Source organism: Chiloscyllium punctatum, chromosome 25 (genome assembly GCF_047496795.1).
Source record: "Chiloscyllium punctatum isolate Juve2018m chromosome 25, sChiPun1.3, whole genome shotgun sequence".
Taxonomy (NCBI): Eukaryota; Metazoa; Chordata; class Chondrichthyes; order Orectolobiformes; family Hemiscylliidae; genus Chiloscyllium; species Chiloscyllium punctatum.
This window is the reverse complement of record NC_092763.1, coordinates 13,578,956-13,599,584: the sequence shown is the minus strand read 5'-3', so window position 1 is coordinate 13,599,584 and position 20,629 is coordinate 13,578,956. Positions and strand designations below refer to the sequence as shown.

At 41.3% G+C, this 20,629-nt stretch overlaps 1 protein-coding gene across 2 annotated transcripts in view; it reads right to left on the bottom strand.

Moving 5' to 3' along the window:
• LOC140495705 (interleukin-13 receptor subunit alpha-2-like) overlaps nucleotides 1-16,949 on the bottom strand; it is a 30,136-nt gene extending 13,187 nt beyond the window's left edge. The window contains exons 1-5 of one of the 2 annotated variants that reach the window (XM_072594708.1): nucleotides 16,909-16,949; nucleotides 6,388-6,495; nucleotides 6,124-6,272; nucleotides 3,716-3,869; nucleotides 1,083-1,203 (exon numbers count right to left, since the gene is read on the bottom strand). In XM_072594708.1, the coding sequence (XP_072450809.1) occupies nucleotides 1,083-1,203; nucleotides 3,716-3,869; nucleotides 6,124-6,272; nucleotides 6,388-6,463 (500 nt within the window). In that variant the 5' untranslated portion in view covers nucleotides 6,464-6,495; nucleotides 16,909-16,949. Of the gene's footprint in view, nucleotides 1-1,082; nucleotides 1,204-3,715; nucleotides 3,870-6,123; nucleotides 6,273-6,387; nucleotides 6,496-16,831; nucleotides 16,849-16,908 lie in introns of those variants that run through there. The other variant, XM_072594709.1, reaches the window with a different exon arrangement.
• Nucleotides 16,950-20,629: the final 3,680 nt, after the last annotated feature.

Below are 20,629 nucleotides of genomic sequence, written 5' to 3'. Positions count from 1 at the left end.
GACAGTTGCCCGAGGCGGGATTTGAACCCAGGTCTCTGGTGCTGTGAGGCAGCAGTGCTAACCACTGTGCCACCGTGCTGCCCGGTCATTTAAAAAAAAAACACGAAAATGTAGATGGAGAATTACAGCTGGAAGCATAAGAAGTGGAATTTCTAATCTAAAAATTGGATTTTTCCCCAAAACAGTACCTTCATTTCATTGTTTTAACAGTGTATTATTTTGTTGTTTAGAAAGTACAACATGAAAGTACAGAAGCAAGCAGGTAAATAGAATTAAATTAGTTGACTTATGTGGAGGAAAACATTACGTCAGATGGGAAGGGTCAAACACTTTCCTTTTGTGTTATTGTGTAACATGATCAGCGAAAAGATGTCTGTTTTTCCAATGAATCTATTTTCTGATTTTATGCCAGACCAATATAGGAAAGTACTTTAACTAGGAAGTGCCTGCCCGAGGCACCCTGCATCCTTAACTACAAAGACTATTTATGGTTAAATCATCAACTCAAGTCCTGAGAGTGAAATTGTTAGGATTGATCATTGACCTCTCTGAATCGATAGCAACCTCTGAAGTCCACACATAGTTATACACACAAGATGCTTTCAGTAATTCCTTGCTTTCTCAAAACAGGGTCCATAGTTAAAGAAAATAACACCTTGCCCTGGTAAGTAAAAATAGAAGTCACTGAATGGACAGGACTTGATATTCATGCCATGGCTGAACTTCGGCAAAAATTGATCAAGTCTTAATTTCGGAGAATTTCATTGAGTGTTTCTCTCTGTAAGTCTAAAAGATCCCTTAACTTGGCACTATATTTAAACTGGCAATTAGGAATAGGAAATCCACAGAACAAAAGGTCTCTAGATTCTTTGAGAATAAAGATAAATGGTGTCATTTTGTTGATAACGACAAAAATCAACATCCAGGAGTTCGTGGATTAACCACAACATGAATCCGACTTCTTTTGACATATTAACAAAAGAAGCAATTCTATATCTCTTTCTTGATGCCTGAGCAATAGACCAAAATCCTACTGTTTACACAAACCGATTTCATTGAGCAGTCAGCACAGTGGTACATACCAATAATAGAGGGTGTAATTGATAGTCTGTGGAACAGCCATACCATCCTGCCACAGGCATTCCATATATTCCAAGTTGTAAACTATGCACTGCAAATCCTTAACTTTGGAGTCTGCATGTCCTTTGAGGAAAGAGAAAACATTACCTGTTATTTGTGACATAAGTGCATGCAACAAGAAGTCAATCAAAAAATCTCATTTTGGCCGGTTATTCACTGTAATGGGGATGTTGGGAAATAGCTTGGATGTGTTGTATTCCATTCCATAATAATAAGATGTACATTCAAGCAACCAGGTTTAAAGAACATTACTTTGTACGTCAATGGAAGCATCAGATAGAACAATGGAAAGAAAGATCAACGATGTTTATTTACACTGCACTTTTTATCACAACTGGACAAAGTATTTTTATAAAGGAAGTGAAGGCTGCGGAAAATGCAGAGAAAAAGATTTATCAGGGTGGGGGACTTCAGTTAAGTAGAAATTGGAACTATTCTCCTCAGACAAGAGCTTCGAGAGATTTGATGGATGCGTTCAAAATCATGCCGGGTGCAGGCACAATAATAGAAACATAGAAAATGGGTACAGGAGTACGCCATTTGGCCCTTTGAGCCTGAACCACCCCTGAATATGATCGTGGCTGACCAGGCAATCTCAGTGTCCCACTCCCATTTTCTCTCCATAACCCTTTGGCTGCAAGGGTCACATCCAGTGTCCCTCTTGCTTATATCAAATGAACTGGCTCCATAAGCTTTCTGCAGGAGAGAGTTCCACAGGTTCACAACTCTGAGTGAAAAAAATTCTTCCTCATCTCAGTCCTGAATGGCTTACCCCTTATTTTCAGACTGTGACCTCTAGTTCTGGACTTCCCCAACATCAGGAAATTCTTCCCACATCTAGCCTGTCCAGTTCCATCAGGATTTTATATGTTTCTATGAGGTTCCCCAACACTCTAAATTCCAGCAAGTACAAACCCAGTCAAACCAGTCTTTCTTACATCAGTTTTGCTTTCCCAGGAATTGCTCCCATTGGAAGGGTTAGAATTGCTCCCACTGGAAGGGTTAGATGCAAGGTCACAGAGCAAGTGGGACTAGCTAAATTGCACTTACACACAGCTGTTGTTGACATAACAGGCCAAATCATATCCTCATCAGACAAAGGGTCACTAAACTTAAAACATTAATACTGTTTTGCTCTGTACAGATGCTGCCAGACCTACTGAGTTTCTCTGGCACTTTGTTTTGCTTTCCCACTTCCAACATTTGTTTCTTTTCCAAGATTGTGACATCTTGATCTTCAAATCTCAATCCATCTTCATTTGAAGGGTCGGGATCTCATGATATTTTTGACAGAAAAACTGGCAGCATCCAAACGGTAGTTAAACCTAGTATAACCAACCAAGACTTTGAGGCGTCCTAGTAGTCTGTGAAGACCCATTTAACACCATATCACAACAATGGTGCATGAACATTTGAGTAGAGATCTCAGATGCACTCTCACTCTTCCCTGTTCCAATTGGAATATTTGGCATTGCACTAGCTTCTGACCACTATCAAAGGCTGTCAATGATGTTCTTTGTAGAAGCCAGAGTGTGTGGCAATATGTGCATATGTTAATATGATCTTTCACTTGTGCATTTATCTACCTTTGTATGTCCAACATCTCCCATGTGTGCCTTGACTCAGGTGTACTAACTGGTCGTGTTCAGAATCCCAACCTCTGGATATAATTGGGAACACTATAGCCAGTAATTGTGTAATACTACTACTAATCACGGGGTACATTCATGTTTCACATGCTGTTTGTGTGGCGATCATTTCACTTTCAGCATGAACGTCTTGGCTGTTTAAGCAGCCATCTGGCTTGGACCAACAGAAATTGAGGAATATTACCAAAACGTTCTGAGGGAGAACCACATCAGACTTGAAACATTAACTTTGTCTCTCTCACTCTATAGATGTTACCCGAACGTTTGAATTTCTCCAGTATTTTGTATTTTGGAATGTAAATTGCCCTTTAGGATTTGGATGTTAAATCAAGATTGGTTCATGATATTTACCAGTTTGTTTGGAATGGAACCCCACATTGTACAGGTGTGGCACGTGATCTGTTTTAGTGGAAAATTAAACCAGCTGTCTCATGATTTGGAAAGTAAATACTCATGGGGTGCATGTGACACAAAAAAAGTGAGAACATATTGTCCATCACTAATTGTTCTTGAGAAGTGAGTGGTGAGCTGCCTTCTTAAATGACTGCAATTTGCAGAGCAGTGTCATTTTAATTCTGTTTCTGGGATGTAGGTACTGCTGGATTATGATCGCCCAACTCTAATTGCCCACAGGGCAGTTAAATGTCAACTACATTGTTGTGGGTCTGGTACCACTCATAGGCCAGCCAAGGGTAAAGATGGCAGATTTCCTTCTCAAAAGGACTAGTGAACCTGATGAGTTTAAGTGAAGAAGTGTGTTTAATTCGCTTATCCTTTTCTTTTGAAAAGGAGTTGAAATACTTCCATTCTTATCTCTAAACAGAATGTGCACGTTTTATAATTAATAAGCGTTATTAGCATTTGCCATACTGTAGAACAACAGCAGAAAGTTGAAGCATTAATTCTACTCTATATGGAGTTTTTACCTTCCAGGGGTGGCCTGTATATTATTTCTACCCAGTCACTTTGTAACTCCATCGCACTCTTACATTGGTCTTTAACCAAGGTCCGGACTTTCACTATTATTTCCTCGTTAAAGTTAAATCCGTCAGTGTACTCCAGTTGTTTGGTGATCACACGCTGTCAGAAAGAAGCAAATCAATCACAGATTCAAAAGGTAAAAGCATCCCCATTCAACACTTCTCATGTGTGATGAAAAAGACTTTTAAATTTGCAGTTCACATAGTTTCATTTCTTTGTTCACAGTAGAACATGAGAGATCCAATTTAAGGAAAAGGAAAGACTTAAACAAAATTCAAATGTGTTTATCCTACAAGGAAAGTACATCAGATGAGAGAAAATGAATAATTTTTATTTTCCAATTTACTCAACATGATGCAAAAACATGCTGCCTCTATTAGACTTGGCTAATTACCATGACAAGCTTCTTAGCTCCAAGTTCAGAAGAAAACCATTTATTACCCCAACGGCAACAGCTAAGTTTCACACGAGTGCCAGTTTTGAACCATGGCTTCTGAGCTGCTAGAATAATATTGGGAATCCTTCACACAAGACATGACAACTGACAGAAGAGAGGTTTCCATCCTATCATCCATAGCATTCACAAGGATGTAAAAGTGCAGTTCACTCATTGCACCACCATCTCAAAATGGTGTCTTCAGGAAAGCTAGGAACTGCCCTTGAAGCAGCTGTGGAGGGACGAGACTGTCACACACCTCCTTCTGGAATGTGCCTACACAGAAGAAGTCTGGAGAGGAATGCAGTGGTGTTTGTCGAGGTTCGTCCCAAGCAGGGCCATGACGCAGGACTCCGTGCTCTATGGTCTGTTCCCTGGGATGCACACTGAGACGAACATCAACTTGGTGAAGGACACTCTCTGGGCAGTCCGAAACCTGTTGATCTTCCAGCTGAAGGAGTTGACCCCGACTGAGCGTTGCAGACTGGCACATTCCAAGGTCCAGGACTACGTGTTGAGGGACACGCTGAAGCTTGGGGCAGCTGCCGCCAAGGCGCGGTGGGGAAACACCACCGTGTAATGTCTGCCTGCCTAAGCACAGGGGTCCAACGGAGTAAGGAGGCTCCCCTGACCCCCCTGCTAAATATGTAATCGTACAGACCTGTATATATGAATGATTACTGTCTCTGTATACCAAGAAATGGAATGTTTATGGATGTATGGCATAACCAATTGTACATATCATCAAAATATTTTATGAATAAAGTATATTTTTGAAATTAAAAAAAAGTTTTCAGGAAAGCTAGAGTAATGAGTCATGTGTACAACAGATGTGCACTGTGGAAAATAGCCTGAAGGATGGACTGCAAACTATCCAGAAAAGAAAGAAAAGGAGACACGCAGAGACTTGTACTTTCATAGCAGCTTTTATGAAACATTTCAAAGTGTTTCCCAATCCACAAAGTACTTTTGAAGTGCAGTCCTTTCTAACATAAAAATATGACAGTGTCATGATGGCCTGATCATCTGTTTTTCATTATATTCATTGTAAGATAGATATTTGTCCGGCATATGCGGTAACTCTTCTGCTCTACTTCATACCACCACCTTGGGCTATTTGACATTCATTGTGGACTTGGATGGTGGGGGCTGGGGGGGGCGCAGGGTGAGGGTGTCAATTGATTGGAGAACATTGTAATAGTCATAAAACAAACACTGAAGTAAATAATCCCCTTTTAAAATGGAGGAGCACTGCAGAGCTGGGTTTTTCTAGAAACTGTACTTCAATGGTGGTTTAAGTGAAGTCCTCTTGGTATCTTCATTTGTTGAGACTGGAGTCCTTTTTGGAAACATTTTCCACCACGTCATTCTGGCTTCATTTTTCAATCTTGTGCACTGTTGACAAATGAATGCTGAATGCAAAGCATCAACTGGTTGCATTTCAATTTGTAACCAAAATATTTGACTTGATGGAATCAAAAGAATAATTGATTTCTGTGCTGGGGTTTTCCAAAGCTTCACTAATCTCGGTTTACTTGGAATAAACAAAATAAAAGATGATTCTAACTACATGTCTCAAGGATGGTCCTAGCTGACCAACTACGGAATGGAACTGGCATGCAGACATGCCATTGCCTCTAATTATATTCATCATATTTTATGCTGGGTTGGACATTCTCAAGTGTCCTATTAAGAAGCAAAGCAGATGTGAGAAAATATATATCAGAAGCTTTTTCTTAAAGCATTATTGCAGAGGGAACTGCTGGTTAGTTATCGTCACTGCTTTTAAACTAATTATGGATCCCTTTGGGTTTTCTGCTCTAATTGAAGATGGATGTTTTTAAAAATACATAGAAAATAGAAAAAGTATTCTCTGATATGTTGGAAAAGTGACATTTCATCTTCAATGAGTTTTACCTTACAGTTTGTTGAATTGACATTGCAATAGGACAACATGTACCGCACACATAATTTCTTGTTGGCTAAACTGGTGGGAGCTTGCCAACACATGCGAAGTGGTCCCAAGTAGCCAGGATCGATGACCTGCAGGTTTGTGGGTGGATCAACTGGAACAAAACAACATCTTTTAAGAGGAATTTTGAAATGAAAGATTTTCAAAAGTTTTGTAATTGAAGAGCACATTTTAGTTAAGTGTACAGTTTCCAAACCTTGAGATCGTACCTGAGGTTAGCATCTCTGAGTCAGCACTTTGCCATAACATTAGAGCAAAAAAGACACTAATGCTCTTCAGATCCATGGTTCAATGTGCACAAGAACTGCCCAGTTACCCTGAATGAGAAAACTATGTATAAATCCATCTATGATACTGAAGTTAGCTTTGCAATATACGGCAATAAGATATGTAAAAACCTAATTAGACATTTTCAATTTACACATAAGCCATATACATTCATGCTTTTTAATAAAAGTAGAACATTTAAAATGTTTGACTGTTTATGTAATCGTATAATATAAAATAAACATTATACCAATCTGCTTTTGTTTATGTTGATGTGAAGCATTATTAAAACCTTTACGGCACAATTCAAAGTCACTTTGCTGTGATACATCTATTTTATACAATTCCAGTTTGGCTCTCATCAGTGGGATAAGTATTCATTGTCATCAATTTACAATGCACCAGAAATATTCAAAAGTCAAATCTTTAAACAGGACATTTTAATATGAGGACATTATCCAGTCCATTATTTCAAATCTTTATGACAGAAATTGCAGAGCTATGGAGGACAATTTCATTGCGGTCAAAAGCATTAAAGGAACACAAAGACTGAGATTAACACGAGAGACAGGAACATCTGAGTGAGCAGTCAATATTTGCAATCCTCCCTGATACACTTTTCAATTCCAACTTGCAATTTCAAAAAGAGATACATTATTGGCAGTATAATCTGTAACTTCCCGTTTGGAAATTGAAACATCAGTACTGTTTATTAGGGAATTCTCTGTTCAGATAAGCTCAGTAGATCTCTGTCTCTTCAATTTATTTACTGAATGCACACAATGATCTTGCAATAGACACCTCTGTCCAGTTCCAACCATCTTGCAGAGTCTGGAGTTTAGATTAGATTAGCCACAGTATGGAAACAAGCCATTCAGCCCAACAAGTCCACACTAACCCTCCAAAGAGTAACCCACTCAGACTCATTCCCCTACCCTACATTTACTCTTGACTAAAGCACCTAACACTATGGGCAATTTAACATGGCCAATCTTTGGATGTGTATCTCTTAGCTAATTACTAAAGTCCTTTTAGATCCCAACATAACTCAGGCATTTCAATGGCCAATAGTCACAGGGGCAATGCAGACTGGAGTAGTATCTCAGGACCATGTGGAATCCAAGACACAGCATACTCCATGAGAATTTCACACATAATCAAATAATCCAATGGACACTTCCTCTGTACCTATTACAGTATGAGGGGTCAGAGGCTTTTGGTTTTGATAAGTTTATAGTTACCAAGAGAAAGTTCAGAGGATTAAAAATAGAGTTTAACTTCTAGATAACTATTAAACTGACAGCCACTGTTTCCATTTCAAACCCACTCACTCTCACAATTATCTCGACTACACCTCCTCTCACTCACCCTCTTGCAAAAATGCGATCCCATACTTCCAATTCATCTGCCTCTTCAGCATCTGCTCTCAGGATGAGGCAGTCCACTCCAAGACACCCCAGATATCCTCCTACTTCAGGGACCATAGTTTCCCCTCCTTAGTAACTAAGGAGGCACTCAACATCATCTCCTCCATCTACCCTCAAATACCCCCCACCCAAAAAAGAATAAGGATAGAGTCCCCTTAGTGCTCACATGCCATCTCACTAATCTCTCAATCCAAAGCATCATCCTCCGATATTTATGCCACCCACAATTAGACCCCACCACCAAAAAGATATTTCCTTCCCCACCCCTGTCAGCTTTCTGCAGGGACTGCTCACTCAGCAACTCCCTTGTCAACTCAACACACCAACTTCTCCATCCCACCCAGTACCTTTCCATGCAACCATAAAAGGTGCAACACCTGCCCCTACACCTCCTCTTTCACCTCCATCCAAGGCCCCAGACAATCCTTCCAGATCCAGAGATTCCCCTGCCCTTCATCCAACCTGATCTATTGTACCTGTTGCTTCCAATGTGGTCTCCTCTATATCAGGGAGACCAAACACAGACTCAGGGACCGGTTTGCGGAGCATCTGTGTTCTGCACATGTCAATCAACCTGACCTTCTGGTTACCATCCATTTTAACCCCCCCCCCTCCCATAACCCCCAGTGACATGTCCATGCTTGGTCTCTTCTACTGTCAGAGTGAGGGCCAAATGTAAGCTGGAAGAACACCACCTTATATTTTGTTTGGGAAGCTTACAGCCCAATGGCCTCAACATTGACTTCACCAGCTTCAAAGTCCGTCCTCCCATGTCCAGCCCTCCCCCTCCCTGACCTAACCTGTCCATCTTCCTACTCACCTGTTTGCTCCACCCTTCCCACTGACCAATCACAATAACCCCCTACCTGCATCCACCCATTATCATCCCACCTACCCTTTCCCCAGCCCCACCCACCTCCCTCTACATACCTCTGGGCTCCCCTCTTCCTCCCCAGTCCTGACAAAGGGTTTTGGCCCAAAACGTTGACATTCCTGCTCCTTGGATGCTGTCAGACATGCCGTGCTTCTCCAGCCTCATATCTATTGACTATGACCTCCAATATCTGCAGTCCTTACTGTCTCAGTCAGTGATTCTGCCTTGATCCAGTAAAGACACATCTTGAACTAGCTTCAGTAATGCATCTGACCTGCTGTTGCTCTCCAATTACAGCAAAGTCCCCGTTATCTGGCTCCCAAATGTCTGGAATTCCCCTTTTCAAAATCACTGCATGAGAAGTTGGATGCTAGCGATCTGGAAAATGAGGACTTTACAATAATCAATCACAGGGCATCCCAAAGCACATTCCAAATCAATACAATACTCTGCAAGTACAGCTACCATTATAGTATTGAAATACAGCAGCCAACTTAGGAGGTAAAGACCTGGTAGCATTATCGTTGAACTATTAATCCAGAGAGATGAAAGTGAGGACTGCAGGTGCTGGAGATCAGAGTCAAGATTAGAGTGGTGCTGGAAAAGCACAGCAGGTCAGGCAGCATCTGAGGAGCAGGAAAATCGACGTTTCGGGCAACAGTCCTTCATCAGGAATGAGAAGGGCTGTTGCCCGAAACGTCGATGTTCCTGCTCCTCGGATGCTGCCTGACCTGCTGTGCTTTTCCAGCACCACTCTAATCTTGACTATCAATCCAGAGACTCTAATCAGATTCTGGGAAGCTAGGTTTGTATCCTGCTACAGAAGAGTGGTGGAGTTTAAAAATCAATAGAGAACCTAATGGTGACTATGAATCCATTGTCGAAAAAATACATCTGGTTCACTAATATCCCAAATGGCCATCCTTACGTGATCTGGCCCACATATGACTCCAGGCCCAGAGCAATGTAGTTGGATCTGAACTGCTCTGTGAGCAATTAGGGATGGGCAATAAATGGCAGCCCAGTCAATGACGCACACATCTTGTGAATGCCTTTTCCAAAAAAAAAATTGCACATTGCAAAGAAATTATTTTCATCAGCGACTTTGGTTGAAAGATAAATTTTAGCTCGGAGACCACAAGGAAAAAGCTTACTCCTCCAAAATAGAAAGAGTAGCAGGTTGACCTGGGTTTCTCATCCAAAAGAGGGCACCTTGAACTTGTAGCACTCCCTCGATACTGCACTGCAGGGTCATTCTACATTTTGAGTTTATATACTGCAATGGAACTCACACCTGAATCTGGATTATGGTTTATGGGTTCAAGTATAAACATACCAAACTGAAACACAGCTAAAAAAAAAAGGAGCTGCCAATTCTTCACAACTAAATTCTTGCTTATGATATCTGTGAAAACAGATTTTTGTAAACTCATGGTGAGCAGTTTAGGCCATATTAACCTGAAACAGATCACAGTGCTTTAATTTTTCATCTGTCTCGGTGGTTATAATAATTTCTACCATGACAAGTTGTATCCATTTTCAACTTTCTCAGACTTCTGAAAGTCCCAGGACATCAGACCAGAAGAATCGCTACTTCACTTAACTTTCCAAACATAATTAACACTAAGACTTAACTGAAAATATTAGTTAAACTTGGATTTTTAATCCCACATTTGCATCTAATTTTGATCTGAACACTTGAAACCTGAGTTAACCTAGTAGCAAAAGCAAAGCCATTAGCCACAATAAAAAAAATGTAATCTTGATGGCTGATCACTCTAGATTTTTGTTGTAAGCTGCTGCTGCCAAGTCAAACATCCTGCAGGTGGGGCAGTACTCTCTCACTCTGACTTGCAACAATTATAAAATTCTTGGAAAGAGTGAGCACAAAGAGTGACAATAATAATAAAAGCATTTCAGAAGGATGAGATCTTTCTACTTTCGTTCTATAATACATACACAACAGCAGGTAACTTACTTCCTGACTCCCCAAAGCCTATCCACCATCTAAAAAGGCACAAGTCAGGAGTGTGATGGAATACTCCACACTTGCCTGGATGGGTAGAGCTACAGCAACTCAAGAAGCTGGACACCATCCAGGAAAAAGCATTCTGCTTGACTCGCACCACAACACAAGCATTCATTCCCATCACCGACACTCAGTACACACTGCTGCTATCAGACACACTGCAAAAAGTCAAAGATCCTCAGACAGTCCCTTCCAAACCCACAACCACTTCCTTCAGAACAATAAGGATAGTAGATATATGGGAATACCTTCAAGTTCCCCTCCAAGCCTGATTTGGAAATATATCACTGTTCTTTCACTATTGCTGGGTCAAAACCTGGAATTCCCATCCTAACGTTATTGTGGGTCAACCCACACCACATGGACTACAGCGGTTCAAGGTGACAGCTCACCACCACCTTCTCAAGGGCAACTAGGGACGGGCAATAAATACTGGCCCAGCCAGCAACACCCGTGTTTCAAGAAAAGAGTTTTGGTTCTAGTCCTGGACAAAGATGGATCCAGAACATCCTTGAATACAGGACAACATAATGGAAGGAATGAACATTACTTGGTATGAAAACAAAATCCTTATGGAGATTAAAGTTCAAATTCTAGATGATGGTTATAGGGAGAGGGAGGTTTGGAATTAGCTGGCTGTTCTAGTTATTTTCAATCAGTTTGGACAATTTCTGACACACATTTAAGGCAGGCAAGACTTCAACTTGGGCCTTGTAGCCAGGAGGTCAAGACACTATAATTGCACAAGAAACTTTGGGCTGGTTGGTGCAAGCAGCACATACTCTTTTTTTTAAAACTCACTTGTGGAATGTGGGTGTCACTGGCTGGGTCAGCATTTATTGTCCATCCTTATTGCCCTAGAGAAGATGGTGGTGAGATACCCTCTTGAACAGCTGCAGTCCTCCTGGTGCAAGTTGACCAACAATACCCAGAGGGAGGGAATTCAGGATTTTGACCCAGTGACAGTGAAAGAATGGTGATATATTTCCAAGTCAGGATGGTGAGTGGCTTCGAGGGTAACTTGCAGTCTGTGGTGTATGTATATGCTGCCCTTGTCCTTCTAGATGGGAAAGGTTGTGGGTTTGGAAGGTTCTCTCTAAAGATCATTCATGAATTTCTGCAGTGCATCTTATAGATAGTACGCACTGTTGCCACCAAGCATTGGAGGAGGGGATAGTGGATTCTTATGGATGAGACGACAATCAAGTCATCAGCTTTGTCCTGGACAGTGTTCAGCTTCTTGAGTGCTGTTGGAGCTGCACTCATCCAGAAAAGTGGGGAATATTCCATCACACTCCTGACTTATAGATGGGGGATAGGCTTTGGGGATCTGCTCTTGCAGCTACTGTGTTTATGTGGTGAGTCCGGTTGAGTTTCTGGTTGATGATAACCTCCAGAATGTTGACAGTGGAGAATTCAGGGATGGTAACATTGAATGTCAAGGGGTGGTGGTTAGATTGTCTTTTATTGGTGATGGTCATAGCCTGGTATTTGCATGGCATGAATGTTACTTGCCACTTGGCAGCCCAAGCCTGAATATCATCCAGATCTTCTTGTATTTTGACATGGACTGCTTCAGTATCTAACAATGTTGCTGAACATTGTGCAGTCAATCATCAGTGAACATCCCCACTTCTGACCTTACAATGGAAGGCAGGTCATTGATGAAGCAGCTGAAGATGGTTCGGCCTAAGTTTTACTCTGAGGAAATCCTACAGAGACGTCCTTGAGCTGAGATGACTGATCTCCAATAACCATGAGCACCTTCCTATGACTATCCACTGGAGAATTTGCCCCAATACCCACTGATTCCAGTTTTTCCAGGGCTCCTTGATGCCACACTCTGTCCAATGCAGGGCTGTCACTCTCACCTCTGGAATTCAGCTCTTTCGTCTGTGTTTGAACCAAGGCTGTAATGAGATCAGGAGCTGAGTAGCCCTGGTGGAATCCAAACTGGGCGTCACTGAGCAGGCTATTGCTCAGCAGGTGCTACCTGAGAGTACTGTTGGTGACATCATCCATCACTTTACTGATGATCGAGAGTAGATTGATGGGACAGCAATTGCCCAGTGTTGGATTAGTCTTGCTTTGTGTGTTCAGGATATACTTGGGCAATTTTCCACATTGTCAGGTAGATGCCAGTGTTGTTACTGTACTGGAGCAGCTTGGCTAGGGGAGCGACAAGTTCTGGAGCACAGCTTTCAGTTCTATTGCCTGAATGTTCTCAAGGCCTGTAGCATTTTCAGTATCCAGTGTCTCCAACTGTTGCTTGACATCACATGAAGTAAATCAAATTTGCTGAATACTGGTATCTGTAATGCTGGGAGCCATTGGAGGAAGCAGAGATGGATCAGTGCATCTGGCTGAAGATTGCAAAAGGTTAAGGCTGAAGCTTTTGCAGCACTGGTGTGGTGGACTTTTCCCTCATTGAGGATAGGGATAGTTGTGAAGCCTCCTCCTCCAGTGAGTTGTTTAATCACTCACTACCATTCATGACCAGATATGGCAGGACAACAGAGCTTAGATCTGATCCACTGGTCGTGGAATCACTTAGCTGTGTCTATCACTTGCTGCTTTTGCTGTTTGGTATACAAGTTGCCCTGTTTGCTGGTTTCACCAAGTTGACATCTCATTTTCTGCTGCTCCTGGCATGCCCTCCTACAGTGTTGTTTGAACCCCTGGCTTCATGGTGATGGTTGAGTGGGGGAAATGCCAGAACATGAGTTTGTAGATTGTGTTGGAGTACAATTCTGCTGCTGTTGATGGCCCACACTGCCTTATCATGGATGCCCAGTTTTGAGTTGCCAACTCTGTTGGAAGTCTGCCCCCTGTGGTGATACTACCACATAACATGACAGAGGTTATTCTCAATGTGAAGGCAGGAGCTCATCTCCACAAGGACTGTGCGGAGGTCACTCTTGCTAATACTGTTGAGGACAGCTGGCAGATTGGTATGGATGAGGTCAATTACGTTTTTCCCTCTCCACCTGTCACAAACTCAGTTGAAAAACTCAACCAGTAGTACTGCTACTGAGCCACTTTTGTTGGTGGACATTGAACTCCCTCATCCAAAGTACATTTTGTTCCATTAAATATAAAATCATGACTGACCAAATCCTGCTCTGCATCATTACCCCATGCGTTTTTATTACAAGGGAATCATTTTATGAGGAGACTGGTGGGTCACCCATTATCCCCTCCCAGTTGTGCAATCCATCTGATTTTTAACCCAGTGATTACCACCATGATGCATTAATCTAATTGAGTACATATCAATAGTAGGAAGAATAGATGGCATTTTGAAGATGGCGGGAGAGGCAGCAAGCCTGAAGAAAATAAAGCAGTGAGGAGCTAGGGGCAGGGTCATGCCAGATTTCTTCCCACTCCCACTCAATTTTATCAGCGGTGGGAAAATGGATGGATTGGTCATTTGCTGAGAGGTGAACTCAGCCACTTAATTGGTCAATTATGGCTCCACTTCCAGCCTTGCTGCCATCTTCCCCATATCATGACGACTACTGACATATTCAAAGACCACCCAGTGAAACCTGGTGACCTGCTAGTAGACTCTGGAGTAGGTCCTCCTTCTTGGTCACTCACGGCCCACAAAGACACTGAAATTAACCATCCTTCAAAAAAAGGTAATAACTATCCATGACAATGGAGTCACCACCAACATATCATGTGGGGCTGTAGACTAAGGCAAATACAGGAAAAAAGGCTAAGTGGTTGAACACAGATTTATCAGACTCTTCTCACTCATAGTATATTGCATCATTTCCTGCAATGACATGTAAATTTGCATAGATATATGTAAATATTCCTAATTTATCCATTTTATGTAATCTTAACATACTAACCAATAATATTACAATCTCTCCTTTCCTTTAAATATTTGTACTAGTGTTATTTGCAAGAAAGTAGGCTTGTGAGTGAGAAAGAGAATAATGATGAGCATTATTTACATAGAACTGCAACACAAATACATGTCAAACTATTCCTCAAAATATTTTATTAACTGGTTCAACCAGACTTAAATACTCAAAGTCACAGTTTTCATGTGCCTGTTTTTTCATCATGTAGATTACGTTGAATGATGAATGATTTTTATTATCACATGTATTTTACAATGAGAAATACAAGATAGGAAAAAAGCTTTCATTTGTTGACGCAACACAGTGCCATTTTGTTAGTGTAAGAATGAGAAAAATGAAAAGATATAGCTTAAAGACGATATTCACCTAAAGTCCTCAGATGTTGTCAGCAATACTGCTCACCTTTTTGATGACAGAGTCCCGAGATCTGTTCCTATTCCTTCTACTGTCGCAGCATCACCCCAATTGATGTCATTATCCCATAGGACTCTGGTTTCTTGTAGCCATACCACTCACTTCTTCAGGTCATACATCTACTCTTGTAGATGAAGGACTCTCACATTCTAGCTAACATGAACTGGTGGCAATTCGTATCTCAGATTGTAGAATAGTTGAAAGTGGTGTTCCCCAGGAGTCAGTGTCGGGACCTTTCTTTTCTGATTTATATAAACAAGTTAGAGATAAATTCAAAGTTGTTATGATGTTAGGGAGAATAGTGAATTGTAAAGGATGACATTGAAGGACTTCAAGAGACAGTGACAAATTGGCCAAATGGGCAGACATGTGGCAGAGAAATGTGAGGTAATGTGTTTTGATAGAAGGTACATGGAGACAGAATACAGGCTCAATGGTACAACCTTGAATGGAGTACAGGAACAAAGAATCATGGGGTTCACGCATACAATTCTCTGAAGGTGCCTGGCAAGTTGAAACAGTTATTAATAAGGCTAATAGGATCCTTGGGTTTATAAATAGAGGCATAGGGTATAAAAGTAATGAAGTGATGCTACACCTCTCCAAATCGTTGGTCAGACCACATTTGTAGTATTGCGTTCAATTCTGGCAATCCTATTTCAGGAAGGATGTTAAAGCTCTGGAGAGAGTTCATAGGGGATATATGAGAATGATACCAGGAATTGGGGACTTTTAAATATAAAGGAAAGATTGGAAAAATTGGGCTGATTTCCATGAAGCAAAGAGGGTTAAGAGGTAACCTTAGGGAGCTGTTCAAAGTTATGAACAATTTTGAAGGATATTCTGTTTACACTAGTTGGTATGTCATAAGAAGGGGTCACAATTTCAAGATTGTCAGCAAGAAAGCTAGCAGTTAGATGAGAATTTACTCAGTTGCTAGGATTTGGACTGAGCTGTCTGGGAGTGGTGGAAGCAGACTCCATAGGTGGTCTCAAAAAGAGAGCTGGACATATATTTGAATGTGATGGAGCTAGAGGGCCATTGAGAATGGGACTAGCTGGGTAGGTCTCTGGTGAACAGGTACTACTAAGAAGTACTGACTTTCTGCACTGTAAAGTTCTATTATTCTAATTTCACAAGCTGAAGGTAAACTTTCAGTGACATATCTGAATAATTACAGGATTATGCAGAACTCCACCTTAATAAAAATCCAAAACTGACTATTGCCTACGGAAGACAGTTTATTTCTAATCGGTAATACGTAAAATAGTCATTCTATATATCATTTGTAACGACCCATCAGGGGTCCAGTAACATCTCTTGCGAGACAGTGAAACCCACGCCTACACTTTCAAAACAATGCACTGAATTTATGGGAAGCGATTAACTAATGTTCCTGAGAGCAGTTTAGGAACATGTTAGCGACTGTGATAAAGTGCTGCACTATGGTTAACCTAGAACTTATTCAATCGATGTACAGTTCATTATTATTTTCCGTTCACGTCCCGTTTAAAACTTCAAATACAAAATCAGACAATTATGATGACAAAAGCACGGCTGATTCCTAGAAATAAACAAACTGCACGTAAAGCCCTTGAAGAAGAGATAGTAAACCTCAGTTAGTATTAAATTATATGCCCATGTTTAACTTGTTTCATCAGGTACTGGTAAACAAAGTAACAACCGATATTCAATTTCCCAAAAACACAGCACATGAGATTCTATTACAGCTCTACTTGATTCACAAGAACAGAAGGGCACGCTTACAAATGCAGCCGACTGTTGTGCCGATTCAGAAACTGAAAAGTAGAAACGAATTTGCTCGCAGATCCGTTAACACTCACCTGCTGGAATCCAGGCTCAGAACTGTCCTTCCACTAAGTTGGGAACTGAGTGAACGCTGCTGGAGGGACGTGTCAGATATAAGGCCCCCCTCAGCGCCCTCTCTGTGCACAACTCGAACTGCAGCCTATCGTTCTCTAAGTTCAAAGCCAGCTGCGCTTATTTTGCATGTAACTGGGGTTGCCAGAGGAGCGAACCTGTTACCTGACGGGCAGTAAACTTTGTAGACAGTAGACTCTTTGGAAATCACCACTACCTCCCACCTAGAAGCAATTTGACACCGTATTACTTCCTGGAAGCAGATTGCGGTGCATGATTAAACTTGAATGAGAATCACTGAATAATGGAAGCCAGGAATACACACCTCTGGAGATCCTCCTATACTGCTGGCATTTAACCAGCTGTAGATCAATTCGTACTTTCTGGGAGATTATTGTGTCTCAAATTGCAGGCAATTGGTGCCAAGGTTAAGGCTGAAACTTCAAATTATGGAAGTGACTCACCACCCTGCCCGTCAGCTGGATTTCCCATGAATACATGAGAACCGATAACAATGATTTATTTACTGATTTGATTCACCGTCGTCGTATTGCAATCGCACATTACAACAGGGGTGATGCTAGCCCCATAGAAAATAACAGTTAGACAATGCACCAGGAAAGACTGCCAAAGAGCAAACTCCCATATTTTGCAATGAAAAACACAATAGCGGTGACCCGAACCAATAGGCGAAGTGCACACCTCACTGACCACTAGAGAGGGATAGTCCAACAGTCGATTGTGCTGCTCCACTAAAAAAAACTTTACATTCATTCCAATGGCTGAGAAGTGAAAAATGTTTCTAAAACCCATTTTCTAATTAACATGTTCAGAGATGTTATACCACTAAAACAAGTGGGTCTTGAACCCAGACCATCCAGTCAAAATGAAATGCAAAGACTCTCAGCTATTCTATATCCACCTGTTACAGATTTAGAATTTTTAGAATTAGAATCCCTACAGTGAGGAAAGAGGCCTTTCAGTCCAACAAGTCCACACAGACCCTCCAAAGAGTAAACAACCAACACCTATTCCCTTTCCCTATATTTACTCGCGACTAATGCACCTAACCTATGCATCCCGGAACACTATGGGCAATTTAGCATAGTCAGTTCACCTGATCTGCACATCTTTGGATTGTAGGAGGAAACCCATGCAGACACAGGGAGAATATACAAACTCCACACAGTCACCAGAGGTGGAATCAAACCCAACGCTGTGAGGCAGCAGTGCTAACCACTGAGCCACCCTGATATTCTGACATATCACTGGAGCAGGTGGGACTTGAACCTAGGTCTATTGAGTTCAATTGGGGCATTTAAAACCATAAGAAATAGGAGCAAAAAATTAAACCATTCTACCCATCTGCTCGGCCATTCAATCATGGTTGATAACTCAACCCCATTCTCCCAGTCACCCTTGACAATCAAGAACCTACTTCTTGTCTTGAATATGCTTGGTGACCTGGCCTCCACAGCATTCTGTGGCAATGAATTTCATAGATTCACCACTGCCTGGCTAAAGAAGTTTCGCCTTATCTGCATTCCCTTTACTCTCTCCTACCAATGAAAACATCTTCCCAATGGCCCACTCTGTCCAAACGATTCAGCATTCTGCAAGCTTCAATTAGATCCTCCCTCATCCATCTAAACTCCATTTAATATAGACCCAGAGTCCTCAAACATTCCTCATATGTTAAGTCTTTCATTTCTGGGATCATTCTTGTGAATCTCCTCTGAACACGCTTCAGGGCCAGTACATCCTTCCCGAGATATCAGGCCCAAAATTGCTCACAATACTCCAAATGTGGTCTGACCAGAGCTTTACAAAGTCTCAGAAGTGCTTTTACATTCTAGTGCCCTCAAAATAAATGCCAACATTGCATTTGCCTTTCTAACAATCAACGCAACCTGCAAGTTCAGCTTAAGAGAACTCCCAAGTCCCTTTGCATTTCAGATTTCGGAATTTTCTGCCCAGTTGGAAAATAGGCCATGCCTCTATTCTTCTTACCAAAATGCATGACATCACACATTCCCACATAGCATCCCACTTGAGAGGATTATCTAAATGTAAGTATGGTGTAGGGTTATGGGAAAAGGAAACTAATACTACCAGTGTTCAGAAGGCCAATGGACCAAATGGTCTCCTTGTACATTGGACAATCCGATGATGGGACAGATCCATGCTCTATTATTTGACAGGGATGGGAATTCTTACTTTCCATTTCAAGTCTTGCAATTGTGCAACAGGGCCTCAAAGATTTAGGCTGGATGCCTGAAACTGGCAGAGATTTTCCAGAACTGGAAAAAGTATTGAAAGTGTGTTAGGGAGACAGGGAAGATCTACATTTTACTGTTTTCAACGGTTTTTTTTGGAGCAGTCCAGTTCCAAAGGAGTCCTTTTGAATTTGAGGTAAAATGGCTATGGAACTCTGAAAATACTACAGCACTGCATACTACTCATGATAAACATTGGTTGTGGGCAGCATGGTGGCACAGCAGTTAGCACTGCTGCCTCACAGTGCCAGAGACTGGGTTCAATTTCCGCCTCAGGCGACTGTCTGTGTGGGGTTTGCACATTCTCCCTGTGTCTGCATGGGTTTCATCCGGGTGCTCCAGTTTCCTCCCGCAGTCCAAAGATGTGCAGGTGAGGTCAATTGGCTATGCTAAATTGCCCATAGTGTTAGGTGATGGAGTAAATCTAAGGGAATGGGTCCGGGTGGGTTGCGCTTTGGCGAGTCGGTGTGGGCCTGTTACCACACTAAGTAATCTAATGTAAACAGCAGAGAAATTGTAAATGCAGATTATTTGCCAAAATTATACTGCTCTAAGCACGACGTAAACTTTATCCTGGTAGCACAAAACAAACTTTTGCAGGAGCTAAGGCATGGAGATAGAAGTTAAATACTGATAAAGTTAATGGGGGAAAACTACAACAATGATGTAAGCAAATATGAGTGCATCCGCTTTGATAACCCTATCCCTACAAAGGACATAACAGAACATTTTCTAAATAGTAAAAGGACAGAATCAGTGAAAATCTGAAGGGATTTTGGAAACAGATGCACCAATCATTAAAATCTTATGACAAATTGAAAATCACTGGCTTGTTCAATGGTAACCTTTGCAGCTAATTGAACACAAGTGATAACATTATGCTGAAGCTGTGTAAAATAATACTTATACCATAGCTGGAGCAGTTTCTGGCACTATATCTGTGCATATATAGTGCTGGCCTTGCAGTAATGATTCATCAGAATGATAACTGGACTCCACGGTACAGATAAGGGCAGAGCTTATGCAAACTAGGATTGTATTTCCTGGAATTGAGGTACAGAATGACTGGATTAAAATTTGAGAAATTCAGAATAGAAAAGTGAGAAACTGTTTTCATTGGTTCTAGCACTAGACAGCAGTATCTTTACAATTAAAGTAAAATGTGGAAGCACTTTTGAAGAGGTGGTTGTTGAAGTTTGAAACTCATCTGCAAATGGTTAACTATTGCCAATTTATTTATTTTAGAACAGATGGAGAGATTTCTGTTAACCAAATGGTATTGTGTGATATGGAGCTAAGCATAAATCAGTCACTACTTTGTTCAATACCAGAATAGCCTCAATGGTGTTATAATGAATCAAATCTTTGAGGGCGGCAATCAAAATCAGTTCTGAAGAGTAGCTGGACT